The 17,067-nt window shown below is 37.5% G+C and overlaps 1 protein-coding gene across 1 annotated transcript in view; it reads left to right on the forward strand.

The window, feature by feature from the left end:
• Positions 1 to 17,067, forward strand: part of kif1b (kinesin family member 1B) — a 193,838-nt gene that overhangs the window by 16,351 nt on the left and 160,420 nt on the right. The window contains 1 exon segment of the mRNA XM_051931432.1: positions 6,869 to 7,027. Within this exon segment, the coding sequence (XP_051787392.1) occupies positions 6,922 to 7,027 (106 nt within the window). The 5' untranslated portion in view covers positions 6,869 to 6,921.

The following is a 17,067-nucleotide window of genomic DNA, read 5'->3' on the forward strand; positions in this document are numbered from 1 at the left end:
TGGGTATAATGTTAACCTGCATCCAGTCCTACGAAAACTTGGCAGTTGGTGGGAGGATTGGCACCCCAGCCACCATTTTTAAAAAAAAAAAGAAAAACCTCACTGTTCCAGTGTGGTGCTGAGGTGTCTCCTGCTGCACTCAGGTCCCAGTCCAGGTGGTTTGTCGTGTTTTGGGTGCGGCAATGCGCCATCTGCACATGCTCCCAACCTCCTCTCTCTTGTAAATCCAGGTTCACCAAACCCCTCACTTGCATTCCCATTAAGTGGCTGTACTGATAACAAAGGTGCAAATCAGAGTTGAACTGACATCTTTGCAGAGTCTCCTTGAGGCCAGTATGCTCCAACTGGACACCCGACAAAGAGCTATATTTCAGCAAATGACATCTGTGAAGGACAAAATAACTCTCCTGTGAGCGGCACTGATTCTGTAACTGCAAGTGACTTTAATCCAATCACCGGAGGTTACACATTCCTTCAGAAACTAGCTGCACTCTTCTCTGTTTGAAAGCTGAGGATCATTCTCTGTTTGGGGAGTAGAAAATGGACAATCTTCTTTTTGTGGTCATGAAAGCTGAGATCCACTCAGGCAGGCCCATCACTGTGCCTGTGACTGAGCCACATCTGAGAATCAGCCATTATTTTAGGAAGGGAACTTCAGCATATAAAATCTTGTGTCAGAAAGAGTAACGCTTTTCCCTAAAAGGTAGCAGAGAATACACCAGAAGGCTTAACTGTGAGCTGAGAAAAGCACAGCATGTCTCAACAAAGAGAGTGCACTCCAATGCAAGAAGAATCCTTCACTTGAACCCAGAACAACAACAGTAACAACTCCACGCAACATCAGATACCATCCTTAGACTTACTATTGGAAAACTATCTGTGCCAAGATAATTTTGATCTCTAAATACCCAGTAAATAGACAACCTCTTCTGCATTACACGTTTGGCTGCCTCATCTGTCTTACTTCCTATCTTCTATGTCAATATGTATGCTTTTGTCATGTTTCTATAATCCTTGTGTTTATCAATAAATTGTATCATACTGTTTCTTAAAATGAGTGTTCTTCAGTTACCTTGATACAAGTCTGGCAGCTGTAGAGCGCCTCCTACAGAGAAAGGTAAGCGAAATAAAGTAGGAGCTTTACCGAATTAAGTCAAGTTATCTCAAGTGGTCATGCCATCCATACACCATATTGCAGCATACAGTGGCATGAAATAACATTCCCCAGGATCAAAGATACTAATAATTTAAAGTAGATAGCAATAAATAAAAACAACTAATAATAAAAAAATAAACAGTAGTAACAAGTGTAACAATTGTTCTGCATATAAAGAAACGATTAGGAGCAGATCTGAGGTCAAGGGGGCAGCGCAGAGTTCAGAATCTGGACAGCCAAGGGGTAGAAGCTGTTGCAGAACATGCCAGACCTGGGTTAGATGCTACAGTGCCTCCTGCCACATGGTAGTGGGACAAACACGGTGGGAGTGGTCCTTTATAATGCTGTAGATTTTGCGGGTGCAACGCTTTATAAAGACATCTTTAATTTTGGACAAAGAGGTCCCAGCGATCTTTTCTGCTGGGTGGACTATTCATTGTAGGATTGTTAGGTCAAAGACATCTGCGGTTTCCAAACCAGACAGTGATGCAGCTGTTCAGAATGCCCTTGATTGTGCCGGGGGCCATAGACATACTGCACCTTCTTGGCTATGGAGGTGGTCAGCTGTCAGGAGAACACTAAGGAATTTGGTGTTCTTTACCACTTCCACCAAAGAGCCCTCAATGTGCTTTGGGTTATAGACAGCATGGACTTTCCTGAAGTCAAAAATCATCTCTTTCGTCCTCTCCACATTAGAGAGACAGATTTCTGCACTTGCACCAGTCCGACTATTGTCATATTTCCATTTTTGTAAGCTGACTCGGGCCCATCTTTTTTATTTATTTTTCCAGCATTGTTAAAGGCAAGACTGATAATTAATTAACCAAAGTGAAATCCCTAATTTTTTCCTACACGGTGTTGCGATTTAAGTCACACTGCAGATGAATCAGTCTTAAAGACTTGCTTGATGATAAATGTTATGTGTAGTTGGGTACTTTCAAGAGAGTCATATTATTCTGAAATGTTGTATCTTTGATAGGTCTCTTGAAGTTAAATTAATTTTGAAATAAGAGAACTCCGTTTATTTGCAGCAGTCAAAGATATGGTGCTGTATGTCTGAAATTGCTAATTTTCTCAGGGTTGTAAAAGAAAAATTGGAATTAGTGGTTATGGAACTTTTGCTTTCCTTTCAGGATGCCTTTCTGCTTAATTAGGATGAAACTTTTATGTGTAAACACAAACAGTTTTGAAGTTGCCAGCTTGCCCTATTATGTGTAAATGAACCAATCACAGTAGATTCTTGGGGATGGCTATTCTGGAATTTTTCTTGGTTTATATTTATGAAAGGGACTATAATGTTTTAATGATACTAAAATGTTCTCAAAAGTGTTTTGTTTGGTTTTTTTTTTTCTAGAGCAGGGGACTGCAAAATTGGTTCTAGAGCAGGGGTGGGCAAAGTTGTTCCTGGAGGGCCGCAGTGGTTGCAGGTTTTTGTTCCAGCCCAATTGCTTAATTAGAAAACAATTGTTGCCAGTAATTTAATTTCATGGCTTTTTAAGTGCTTTAACTCTGTTATGTCAAGTAATTTTCCTTTGTAAGGATATCATCCAAATGATTTGAAGGCTAAAATGGATGAGTAAATATCAGTCCTTCACTTTTTTCTCTTTACTTTCCTTCCAAGTATTTAATTCAACCAAACAGTGCAAGATAAATCCACACAGGCGTAAATGGAAACAAGCTAAACGGAGAACTGCTGTTTTTTTTTTGTCATTTGCATCTTATGGCTAATAAGGAGCAATTAAAAAATGAGAATACGGCTGTTTGAGACTAAAATAAACAATAACAGTTCAAAATCTTAACAAGCGTGACAACTAAAGTGAAGCAGAAGTGTTATGGCCCTCCAGGAACGACTTTGCCCACCCCTGTTCTAGAGGGTCACAGAACCTTGACCTCAACCCTATTCAACATGTTTGAGTTGGAGACCAACTCCATATTGTCTGTTTAAATATACTGCTTAAACAATTAAGGAAACACTTAATCATCACAGTCTAACACCAAGTCAGTAAAGCTTCAGTTAGGAAGCCCAAGCGATTGTGAATCGACTTCACCTGCTTTGGTGCGAATGAAAGTGACAACCGGTGCACTGGAGAGGCAACAGCAAGACACCCCCAAAAAGGGAATGGTGGACACAGACAATTGCGCTCTCCTTATCCTTCCTGACTGATTCTCCTCTAGTTTTGTGTTTTGCTAGTGTCCTTGTCTCTTCTAGTAGCATGAGGCAGTACCTGCAGCTGATTCAGATTGCACAGGTAGTCCAGCTCCTCCATTTTGGCACATCCATACTTGGCATCACAGGAAGGTTTACTGTGTCTCCCAGCACAGTCTCAAGAGCATGGAGGAGATACTAGGAGATGGGTCGTTAAATGAGGAGAGCTGGACAGGGTCAGCTGCAGGACTGCTATCTGCTCCTTTGTGTGAGGAGGGGCACTGCTAGAGCCCTACAAAATGATCTCCAGCTGGCTACTGGTGTGCATGTCTCGGACTAAACTGTCAGAAACCGACTCCATGAGGATGGCATGAGGGCTTCACACCCTCTAGTGGGACCTTTGCTCACAAGTTCACACTGAGCACATATGACAGATGTGAAAGAGTCTGAAGAAGCCATGGTGAATGTTATGCAGCCTGCAACATCATCCAGCATGACTGGTTTGGTGGTGGGTCAGTGATGGCCTGGGGAGGCATATCCTTGGAGTGTTGCACAGATCTCCATGTGCTAATCAACGGTACCCTGACTGCTGTTAAATACCGGGATGAAATCCTCAGAGCCATTGTCAGACTTTACACTGGTACAGTGGCCCTGGGTTCCTCCTGGTGCAGGACAATACCTGGCTTCATGTGGCCAAAGTGTGTAGACAGTTCCTGGATGACGAAGGCATTGATGCCGACACGTTCCCCAGACATAAATCCAGTTGAGACCCACTGGGACATTATATATCGGTGCATCTGACGCCACCAAGTAGAGCCACGGACTGTCCAGAAAGTTACCGATGCCCTGATCCCACATGACACCATCCACTGTCTCATCAGGAATATGACCAGACTTTGTCGGGACTGCATACAGGCACGTGGGGGCCATACACACCACTGAATCACGTTGGATCATCCTGGGATTTCAATTTTTGACTTTGATTTTCGGTATGATGTTGAATCAGCCCTCAGTGGGTTGGAGATTTTGGTCTCCACTGACGGTTGCTACATCATGTTGTTCTCAATGAATTACATAGTATTACTCAGTAAAGATTTTCCACTTGAATATTTTGTTTGAGATCTGATGTGTGATTTAAGTATTTCCTTAATTTTTTTCGAAAGTGTAGTTACTTTCATAGCTAGCACTGCGTTAAAGTAATTTTCAAAACAATTGCTAGTGTTAAATTAGTGTTCAAGTAGGCAATTATTTTATAGTGCCTTTCATACTTTTGTAGTAACTGCATATAAAAACAATTTTAAAGGCAATTTAAAAGATTCCCTGACAGCATTTTTTCTATGCTACCTGTCAAAGTGCTTTGGAATATATTTCAAAATTTCAAATCAGTCATTCTTTATTTTGTGCCTTGAACAGCAAACTCTCTTTTTAAAAATCAATTTCTAATACTGTATTGCAATTCAATCAAAACTGAACAATGTCCTCAAATGTGTGGAAGTATTACATGGCAATTGTGTAATCCATCGGAAGGGCAAGTGCAGCGAGAAGCAGTTGAGAAATCATCTTTAAGAACTGCCTAGAGAAATGGTGAAGCCTCTTATGTTTGCACTCCTCACTTACGCCTTAGGCAGATGTCTTAAAAACACTACTTTAGTTCTCAGGTCCTGGCACTGTTTGATACAGACATCTGTTCTTGTAGATCTTTCATCTTAAGTCAGTTTTGTCTTTCAGGGTGGATGTGGCTGCTGCACTGCTGAGTAGACCACCATATTTTATAAGTAGCGCACTCACTTAGATTTAATTAATTTCTTCATTTTTCTTTGCTCATCTTGCTTGTAATGATTTGCCCCAGTTGCCCTGCTTGTAAAACGATATTATCTGATATGCCATATGGCCACTGTGATCCTGATTAGGATATATTTGACAGTGAACACAGGATGCTAGTTCATCAGCCTGCTTCAGTTTTTCTCCATGGAGTCAGAAATGTTTTATGCATTTTGATCTTTATTTCCATTAATTTATTCAGTTTTATAAAATCGGCACAGACCGCGACAGAGCCGGAATTTTGAATCTGGTTCCGTGGAAATTTGATGCTGAAGTTCTTACCACTCTACCTCTATGCATATTTTTCTGATGTTTCTATAATGATGCCTATATATATATATATATATATATATATATAAATATATATATAAAACTTTGTTTTTTGTGTCTTTGCTTTGTCTCTGCTCTTAACTGCAGAGCTTTTATTAATGCTTATTGAAACCGTTTGAATGTTTTGCAATTTATCCTTCATATTCAACATGTGATGCCTGTGATCCTTAAAAGGGTTGACCGAGAGGTGGTGGTCATTGTCTGTTGTTAAGTGCATTGTGGAGTGCGTTGTGTCCAGTTTATTGACGTTTTAGGGGATCTTCACCTGGGAGAGGGAACAACCAAGCCTGTCAATTACAGTTGCAAAAAATCTTAATTTTTACTGGGACACGTTTAAAATAGTTTGTCAGTCTAATAACATGCTTTTGGACTGTTGCTGAAAACAAACACCAGACAAACATGAAAATTCCATACAAAAGACAATGCATGCTTAATGCAGTGCAGTATTAATGGTACCCATATTACTTTTATATATACAAACATACATAAACTATATGGACAAAAGTATTGGGCCGCCTGACCATTACATCAACAGGAACTTTAATGACATTGTATTCAAATACATAGACTTTAATATGGAGTTGGTCCCTACATCACAGCTGTAACAGCTTCCACTCTTATTGAAAGGCTTTCCAAGAGTATTTGTATTGGAATATGTAACCGCTTATTCTGTAGAGCATTTATGAGGTCAGGTACTGATTTTGGACGAGAAGGCCTGGCTCACAGTCTCCATTCCTGTTCATCCCAAAGGTGTTTGATGGGGTTGAGGTCAGGGTTCTGTGTGGGCCAATCAAGTTCTTCCACACCAAACTCATTCACCCATGTCTTTATGGACCTTGCTTTGTGCACTATATGTATGCACACAATACCATACCATTTTCTAAATCTGCTTCATCCTGGAGCAGGGTCAATGTGGCAGTCAAATTGGAAAACACTGTCATTGCAGTTAGATAAATAATGATGATCTGGGCTAACTGGAAATGCAAGTTTATACATTTTTTAATAGCCTTGGCACATTGCATTGGACTTGTATAGCCTACCTAAAAATTATTTGCATTTCCAGTTATAATGGCTCATTGGAAAATTTCTCTTTTTGCAGGCAGACAAGGAGGTTTACAATTTAACTAAAAGACATATTGTATATATATGTGTGTCTGTCTGTGAGTACATATGTTTATTGTATTTTTTTTATATTAGATGGCTGGAAGTGCTAGGGTCTGCTTGTCATGCATGAGTCCCTTCTGGACTTTTTCCAGATGTTCTTTGCCTTATTTTAGTTTGCGCAACTTCTATTAATATTATTCTGTTTTGCTTTGTAAGAATACCACATTAAAGAGTTATTTAATTAATTCTGTCAAATATGTAAATGTTTTACAAGTAATTCTGTTTTACTCCATATTTTTTTCTTCTTCTAGGTGTGTCCATTCCCTTACTGGAATTGTATAGCACATTTTGAAAAAGCAGCAAGATGTCTGGGGCCTCAGTTAAGGTGGCTGTCCGGGTTCGGCCGTTCAACTCCAGAGAGATCAGCAAGGAATCGAAATGTATTATCCAGATGCAGGGCAATTCTACCAGTAAGTCTATATTTTTTTTTGTTTTCTTTAGCAATGTTGTTCCTAACAGCAAAGACAGTTATGTCAGTGGCTTGCTGAACATTGCTGCACAGCTGGTCACTTGACCAGGATGGTTCAGGCAATGGAGAAGGGCCAGTCCTAACAATTGTGTACTGTCATTTTAAAATGTACATTCCAGGCGTGATTAACATACTTTTTGACTGCATAGAGCCAGGATTTGAATTCAGCAACCTTGTACAAATGGAAACTAGTTTATCTCTTAAAGGTAATTTATACTGTTACAAAATAAATGTTTCAATTGTTGACCAGGCAGTGCAACCACAATAGAAACAGGGAAAATACTTTACATGTGGGTCATCTGGTCAATGGGCAGGAACCTTGTGCTCTCTAGTCGAGTGCTTTACCCAGTAAAGGCCATGCTCTTTTCTTAACTCCTTGTTGCTTGTCATTTCTTTCTCTTTATTTAGGTCTCGAGTGGTTTTGTTTGGTGAAGTCATTTAAAATAAATGATAAAAGGCTGCAGATTGTGCTTATAGGGTCTTATCTGTGGGAGGAAGGGTTTTATGTGAATTTCCCATTGGGATTAATAAAGTATCTATCTATCTATCTATCTATCTATCTATCTATCTATCTATCTATCTATCTATCTATCTATCTATCTATCTATCTATCTATCTATCTATCTATCTATCTATCTATCTATCTATCTATCTATCTATCTATCTATCTATCTATCTATCTATCTATCTATCTATCTATCTATCTATCTATCTATCTATCTATCTAATTCACGGTGGCATTAGGAAATCACTTGCAGAGTGTTATTATTTTATATATTGCAGGAACAAACCTAAAGGGATATTGAATATGATCAGTCAGAAGGAAATGCAGAAAGCTCATAAACAGCAGCACCTAGCCCATCTTTGTGAATTTCCCATCGGGATTAATAAAGTATCTATCTATCTATCTATCTATCTATCTATCTATCTATCTATCTATCTATCTATCTATCTATCTATCTATCTATCTATCTATCTATCTTTATTGATCTAACTGAAGAAAATTGACAATGCGATTGTAGTGATTTTTTATGTAATCATTTTGATTGTTTTGTGGAAAAATATATTACTGTTGTGTTTAAAGTACTCCCTGAATTTGTGTTCTTAACATGGTTTGGTACTGTGAGCCACCTATTAAGTCTTTAACGCAAAATATCACATGTAGCCAGGTTTAATGGAACACACAGGATGTCCCAGTAATGCTGAATAATTTTAAAAAAATTTATGTAAGAGCCCTGTTGCAATAAACAATATACTTGGCCTTGGTTAATCTTTTTATGTTGCCAAATGTGTTCTGTCAAAATCTGCCAACCCTTCAAAAAGTTTTATTCATATTTCAATTCATAACAAATGTCCATTGAATCTAGTGAGCCATGTTGCCATTTAGACAGCTTCTGAGGGTGTTTGATATAATGGCATTTCTATTAACCAATATGTGTAAACCTGCAAACCACAAAGACACAATGTCATTATGGTGTATACATCATTATGATACTTAACTTTATGATGCACCTGCTGTTACCACTTCATGGTGAAAAGAGTTAGTGCTGCCTGCTGCTTCTGTATCCTGACTAGACTTTACAAAGCTGTAACAAACAAAGGTTTTTGGATTGAACCATCTGATGTGCAAGTCTTCCTTCCAGCATGGAAAAAAGTGTCCCAGAGTGCACTGCTTGTGGCTTTAAAGCTTAGAGGGGAGCTCTGGGAATGCATTTGCACAATTGTTAAGTCTGACTGGGGAACAACTGGCTCAATTGTTCTTTTTATAACTGATGTAATGTTGACAGTATCATGTATTCTGTAAAATCCAAAGGAGATTGTCTTATAACACTGCAAAAGGACTTTTCACTGTTACGCAGGCTTTTTGTTTTAAAGATCAACTGGGAGGTAGAAATTAAAAAATAGTTATTTCTAGTTCCTGCATATTTGGAGATTTGGATTACTGGAAAAAAAAATCTGCAGTCGGCATAGTGGCCTGTGTGCTTGGCAGCAGGCCTGTTTCACCCTCCCCCATTTCACTGATCAAAGCTGACTGCAGATGGTATGCTAAAAATGCATCCGGGGTCCGGCTGCTCAAAGAACTGGTGGCTTTGCCGGGAGAGCTATGTGGCATAATGCAGGAGTAAATCTGCAGAGAGGGAGCCAATGCACCAGATAGGCATGTGAAGAGAATAAGTCCATCTATTGAATGATTTTGATCTAATCTTGTTGCCTGCTTGTGGTGTTACAAGCTTAATAGTCCCCTAATGTTTGAATAGGCACCGGGTCTCTGTCTGGTAATTAATAAGGCTGCCTCTGGGCCCTATCTCTTTTAATGTGCGAGAGAAAGCTTTCTGAAGGTTATTCTCACTGCAAGCTGATGCACAATGTTTGAGCAGAGACACGTGCTGTGGTGCAGTCCACCTTGCGTTTGCTCTTTTGTCTGTAGTGCTGTGCTACTCAGTTCTGTTTCTTTAGTCATGTGCCTGGCTCTTCTTTTCGTGTCCAAATTCTATTTTTTCTTGTGTTCATAATTCAACTAACCTGTATAGTTGCTTCCATTTTTTCTTACTTGTTTTCCTCTAGAATTATTTTAGCTTTTTAAACCTGGATGGGAATTGGCACAAAATTGGCAAACACACCAAATGGTGAGAATGAAAAATGAGCCATTGTGTTTCTAATGTTTCGGTCACTTCACTATACCTCAAATGTTAGCCTGCCTGTTCCTGAATCCTCTACATCAGGAGTTAAGATCATGTGGAGCAATGAGCTAGTAGAGTGCCTTTTGTAAGATGTAGTATACAAAGTACAGCCACAGTATCTTTAAGGATATTCCACTAGCTGCTGAAGTAGAAGTTTTCAGACTCCTGCCGTTTTCTCCTGCTGGCATGCTCAGTCCGCCAAACAAAGCAGAATCCATCAATCAGCCTTTTAACTTATATAGTGCCATTCACAGAAGCCACAGTCAGAATGCACTTGTTGTGATCATTGTTTAATGGATTGCCTCTCACATTGAACATTGTGAGCTCACAGGGCTCTTTACTTCGATTTCTCCATTATTCCCCCCCTTAACCACTAGTATTAAATTACTAGCTAAAGTAATTCTGTGCAGATTGGAAATTGTTATTCATAGGCTGACTCACCCTGACCAGGTCCATTTCATGTGTCTATATTTCTCTACTGATAATATGTCGCCTTTACCATGTTGCTGATACAGACTCTAATTTCAACACTGCATTTGCTCTGTTTTCTCTGATAATACAGTGCTGTGTCTTAAGGGCAGATGAGAGAATTATTTTAAAAAATAGTCATTTGTGAGTTAAATGTTTATTTTCTCATGATATAACATTAAAAAAACCCAAATAAACATTGATACAAGAAGTGCTGTGTTTTTAAAATAAATGAGTGTTTTGTATGGCATTGATTAAAATGCAAAACTGAAGCAATTCGCTATAGTATCATTTAATAATCTTTTTAGGTACGACTGAGGGATGACCGGGACCCTTTCTAGGCCAGGCTACCCTTGGATAAGAAGGAATGGGTGTGTGTGTGTGTGTGTGTGTGTGTGTGTTTGGGGGGGGGGGGGTAGAATAGTGTGCAGCAGAAGGCATTGTCTCCCCCAAATCACTAGTTGGCAGCCCCCAGGGTGGCAGCAGTGCCACAGATTACCACAGGGCCTCATGGGAACTGGAGTTATTTAGCTCAGCCCTGTTTAGTTCTGTGAGCGCCGCCAGGTGGCACTGTGGGGACTCGTGTGCCTACCTTGTCAGGCTCCGTCCTAACTTGGAAGCACTATTGGGCCACAATTATGGGACACCGGAAGTACTCCAGGGTTTCATATAAAAGGAGCTGCCTTCCACTGCTCCAGGAGCAAAATCAGGAGGAGCAAGGTGAAGCTTTCAAAGAGGAGCGGAGGAGGCAGTGACAAAGAGAAGACAGAGAGAGTTGCAAAGCATTGCTGTGTGCTTATTGTAACTGTACTTGTGCTGTGGGGTGAGAAATACTTCTTGTAAGAGTTTCCCACAATAAAAACTCTTGTTTGTGATAGACTTGTGTCCAGAGCCTTGTGTGTCAGGTTTTTGGAGCTCCCGCTGGTGTCCACACTGCTTTTTATTTAAAGACTGCCATTTCATGAGAACTCTTGTTTTGGCTTTCTGGTGTCTTTGTGAACCAAAAATCTAAAACATTTTTATTTATGCTTCCTAATTCTTTAGGCCTCTGGTCATCACCCAGCGCTTTATAGCCTATTGTGTACAGCAGTCTCTTCTTCTAAATGCCTTTCCTCAATAATGGGTTCTTAGCTGAAGCACAGGCAAGCATCCCCAACAAAACCATTGCTTTTTAAGCTTTTGTTGAAGCTTTTGTTTAAGTGTGTCATATGACTTTGTTGAGTAGGCAAGCACTTCACTGAATTTCCATCTGTCCATTAAATGTCCATTAAGGGAGTGACATTTAAGTACTGTTTTTAGATGCAGATGGCATTTTAGGGCTTCCACTGACTTTTCTGCCTTCAGAAACTTGCACTTTATTTTTTTATGACAATTTAAACACAATAGCTTGAAAATCTGGTTTGGTGTACCATTACTCACTGATTGTACCATTATTGATACAAACCAGTTATTTTTTTGTTTTATCAAAGCGTGTTAACTTTAGTCAATTTGAATAGTATATAGTGTTGGAACACTACCTGTTGTTTATAAAAATGCTGTAAGTTTATACATTTTCTGCACCTTTTGTAACAAATTAGATAAGCTCTGTCATGAACAAGATTAACCGTGTTTATGGCACGATTTCTGCTTTTTTTTTCTTCTGTTTGTTCTTTCACTTAGCTGCTTTCAACATGAGCTCCATAGTTCTGATCAGGTCACCACTGTTTAAAAATGATTTTATTAATTGCAGTTTTCATTACAGTGCATACATCACAAACCAGTAAGACATACTTTATAATATCTCATTCAGATCCTGGATCATCTGCTTTACTCCCTCTTACCTGTAAAGTTAAAGAGCTAAGCTGTTTGGGTCTTTTATAATTTCTTTTCCTGCAGTTTTTTGTGTCCAGCAAACTTTTGTTGTCAAATAACAAAGAACATTTACATGAATATTATCTATCTATCTATCTATCTATCTATCTATCTATCTATCTATCTATCTATCTATCTATCTATCTATCTATCTATCTATCTATCTATCTATCTATCTATCTATCTATCTATCTATCTATCGCCTACTTGTCGTCATTTTGGTTTTAATATATAATCAATAATTAATGATTAACACCAACCTTATATGCATTATGGATCAGTAACAGATCTGTTCCTTTAACATTTACAGCACTATCACTGTCCACTGTGATGATGACATACATTCATGTTGTGCTTCCAAAGTTGCATCTCACAATGGAATATTCTTTATTTAAAACCTCACTTTAAGTTCTAGAAATGTAACTTGTTGTTGAAATTTTGCTTCATATAGAAGAGAGATTGGGTATGCAGTGTTGTAGTCGGTGCCTGTTATAATTATCTTGGTACTATACATGTAACACAGATTCTATTCTGCAATCAAAAACTGCCACAAAGATACTCTCCTCTCAGGTGTTGGCGTGTACTATCAAATGCATTAAATTTTATTGGTATATAGGGTCAATATTGTCATCTGTACAGAGTATAGTGAAATTCTTAATTGCATGTGCTAATCAGCATTCAACACAGTGATTTTCTGTTTTGAATCACAGTGTACTCTACAAAAATACAGAGCTATAGTATAGTTGTTGTATACATTTTCCCCACCATTGGAGCAATGGTACATTGAGTATTTTAGACCTCTGGTGGGAACCAAATTTGTAGCATCTTTGTGGTTTACAGTGCATCAAGTCACTACACCACAAGGCCCATCTCTTGTTTTAGTCTCATTCATGTTTTTGTAGATGTTCACTTAGTTAAGTGACCAGTGTGATGATATGTAACTTATCACAATTGTCTGTCATTTATTTCAGTAATGCAAGTCTTCATAACTAAGCAAGTATATTTCATTTTCATGTCTCTGAAGAAGTGTTACATCTTTCCCTCATTTTGTAGGACAGTTCATAATTGGATAAGCATAAATATAGGGAATGTTATATTTTTTGTATTTACTCCTTTTGAAGACTTGCAACAAATCAGGCAGTAGAGAATAACTAGTTTCAACTAAGAAGTCATTGTCCAGATCGGATACAGTGAATGTGTGTTAAAGTACAGTTTTAGATGTATCTGATGTCATGTGTTACACTCTGTTTACACTTGGCAACATTTTTTGATATGGTATAAAGTGTGTAATACAGTGGATGTAGAATATTGTGCTAATGACCTTAGTAAATGTGTGGACAGAAAGTTAAAACTTTCACGAATATGCTTTACTTTAGCAATTTTGATACACAAAATTGCCATATCAAAATTGCCAGCATATTTACCTTTTACATATGAACAATTAAAATAATATTATTTTCATTAAATTAATGAATGATGAAGTTTAATTCATAACAACAACTTTCAAAAGCCAAAAAAAATGAAGATATTTGTGGAAATGGGATTTCTTGGCTTGCCAGTAGTGGATGCTGAACACTAGATAGATAATTTGTATTTATTAAGGCTTTAGGTTTATACAGTCATGAAAAAGTTTGGGAACCCCTCTTAATTCTTTGGATTTTTGTTTATAATTGGCTGAGCATTCAAAGTAGCAACTTCCTTTTAATATATGACATGCCTTATGGAAACAGTAGTATTTCAACAGTGACATTAAGTTTATTGGATTAACAGAAAATATGCAGTATCACAAATCATAACAAAATTAGACAGGTGCTTAAATTTGGGCACCCCAACAGCGTTATTACATCAATACTTAGTTGAGCCTCCTTTTGCCAATCTAACAGCCTCTAGACGCCTCCTATAGCCTTTGATGAGTGTCTGGATTCTGGATGGAGGTATTTTTGACCATTCTTCCATACAAAATCTTCTCCAATTTGGTGTTCAATGTAATCAGCATTGAGCAGTGACAGGCATTTAAATCAGCAAAATTACAAGGGGACCCACATTTTTGCATAGCCAGTTTTTCACATTTGATTTAATTTCATACTACTAAATAATGTTTCACTAAAAATCTTTGTTCGGAAAACACCCCAGTACTCGGATGTTCCTAGGAAATGAAAGACATACCACTGTTATCTTTTTTTGTTGAAAGTAAATTATTATGCAGGCTGAGTCATATGACTGTGTGTATATATATATATATATATATATATATATATATATATATATATATATATATATATATATATATATATATATAGTTGAAGGCAGAGTTATAGAGTTGAGGCAGGTTCATCACTTTTACTTTTGGATGATTTATGTCATACATGCACTGTAAGGCTCCTAATGATAATGTGTTTTACAAATTGAATTGAGTGTATTTGGACTCATGTACGTCCTGGCAACATTAGAATTGGGCCACCTCTGCAAAGGAGGAATGTATTTAACTTAGAATATCTGATCTATACTATCTTTTTAGTGTTGAGATTTTTTACAAGCCTTTAAAATGTGTTAGATGTGCAAAACAATACAACTTGGATACAAATTCTAGTGTAAACACAAGCCAGTTTACATTCTAAAACTTATTACTTTTGTGCCCACAATGATTTCTTCTTCCATAGTAGTTCCCATTTTTAAATGGGGTTGTTACTCTTTTGACTAGACTTCTCCAGTAGAGGTTTCAGCATTATTTTTATGGGCATATTCATTTCCTGATACCTTTATATCAGATCCACAAAATACTGTGCCTGCAGTCCTAACAGCACTAACAGAATTTCAGAAGATTTCTGGTCTCAGAATCAATTTGAATTAAAGTGTGCTCTTTCCAGTAAAAAATACTGTTCCATGTAATATCTTGGCTTAATTGGGTCTTAATATTTTTCTTAATTTTCATGACCCTAAACTGAAATTAGCCATTTAAAAATTGGAAAAATGATGTACAATCATGACTATTTTACTTTGTTTACGATTACAGAATGTTATTGCTACAGTCAATAGTATTAAGCATTAGCATAATACACGAGCTTGCCTTGAATAGAGTGTCACGCCATCACAAGGCATATTCACAGACACATGCACACTTACTCATACTGTTCTAACTCATAGTTACTAATTAGCTTGATGTGTACATTTGTGGAATATGTGTGGAAAGCTGAAGTATCCAGACACTAAATCTGCCTATGAGGTCCACAGTGCAGAATTCAGCTCTGGAGGTGAGCGTCAGCAGTGCTAATTCCTCTGCTATTTCTCTGTTCATCATTGCTTTAGTGGGCGCTGTAGCTAAATTTATATATATATACGAGAACAAGGCCAGTTGATTTAGTTTTAAATGTGTTAAGATTTGTCAGACATGTGCACATTAAATGGTTGCAATGCCCTTGTTTTTTTGTGATTGTTGGTGTCTGTCCACATTTTCTCTCAATGTTAGTCATTAAAGTGACATCTAAACCATTCCTAGCAGCTGCTTCAAAGCCCCTCCTCTGAATAGGATAACATCTTTAATGCTTAAAATCTGTTTAGTCATATATACTAGCTTCCTGCTCTTATAATAGATTAATGTTATAAGGGCATTGGTGTTCACTATGGTTTATCTTTCAGCAAATCATTTTATCAGGGATGGTGAATTTGAAAGTGCTGCCAATATCATTTCTAGACCCATGTTGAAATTTATTGATGGTTAAGACTTGTACTAAATTTCTATAAGTGGAATTTTAAAATTTTAAACATAATACCTTTGGACGTATAGGAGTACACTGTTTATATAACAGTGTAAAAGTGTAATCTAAAGATATTTTAAATGCAAAATAGCAAACAAATGTCACGCAGATCAGATTTTTTATTTATTCTTTTTTTATTTAGGTGTATTATATAATTTGAATGTATTACAGTTCCAGATACCCATTTCATATTTAATGTAAAAATTTTAACTTGTTTACTTACTTGAGGTGACACAGTGGATAGTACTACCATCTCATGGTATGTTGCAGATATGTACAACGTTGTAGTACTTCTAGTTTATGGGCTAATGCATGAATTACACATATGAAAAGTGCAGTTCTCTGGCACATTTGACTACTGTGTCCTAAAATTTCCCTCTTCACAGAGCACTTTGGAACTGCTTCTGCAACTTTATACTTCTCTTTGTTCTTCTGTTGTACTGACCTTGTCAACCATCAACTAACTATGGGTTTTCTGTTCATTAAACCCCTTTTATAACTACTGCATATCATTGAACGTCCAGTGCCTTACTTTAAAAGATTGCTCCCAGTTATTTTACATTATACCTTCTTGATGATCACTTACATATTGTAACCACTTTGAGTAAAGACATAATGATAACTATACATTGACCCATACATTAAAACATACTTTGTATATTCCAAATAACTCCAATTTAGTACAAATAAAAAAAACCACACACACAAGTTTTAGCGTTTGGCGGCACCCACAATATTGGAGCTGTAACTACTATAATTTAACTGGATTAACAACTGTAATGCTTCACCAACCAAGATTGATGTTTCCCCTTTTTTTTTTTTCTACACAGAACTCGCAGTGCATTTGAAAGGTGAAATGGGACACTTTTTTCTTTCATCACGTCAGCTTATGTATATAGTGCATCTGAAATTTGTCTCTAATTAAACTCCATTGTCATTTTGAGCTTAAAGTTTAGAGAACCACACATTAGATGGCTTCTTTATTTAGAAAAAGAGAAGGTTGAGCCAAGCCACACTGGAGCTCTGAAAACAGCCCACATTTAAAAAGAAAAGACCATTTTTCTCATTAGACAGAATGTAATTCATGTCACTGATGATTAAAAGAAGTCATTCATGGAAATGATGTGTGGACAAGGCTGAAAATTTCAGTCTTGAACATATTCACACATTTTGGCAAAGTGGCGCTATGCGTAACACAACAGGTTTTGGAAAGTTTTGAAATTCAG

Source organism: Erpetoichthys calabaricus, chromosome 8 (genome assembly GCF_900747795.2).
Source record: "Erpetoichthys calabaricus chromosome 8, fErpCal1.3, whole genome shotgun sequence".
NCBI classification, from domain to species: domain Eukaryota; kingdom Metazoa; phylum Chordata; class Cladistia; order Polypteriformes; family Polypteridae; genus Erpetoichthys; species Erpetoichthys calabaricus.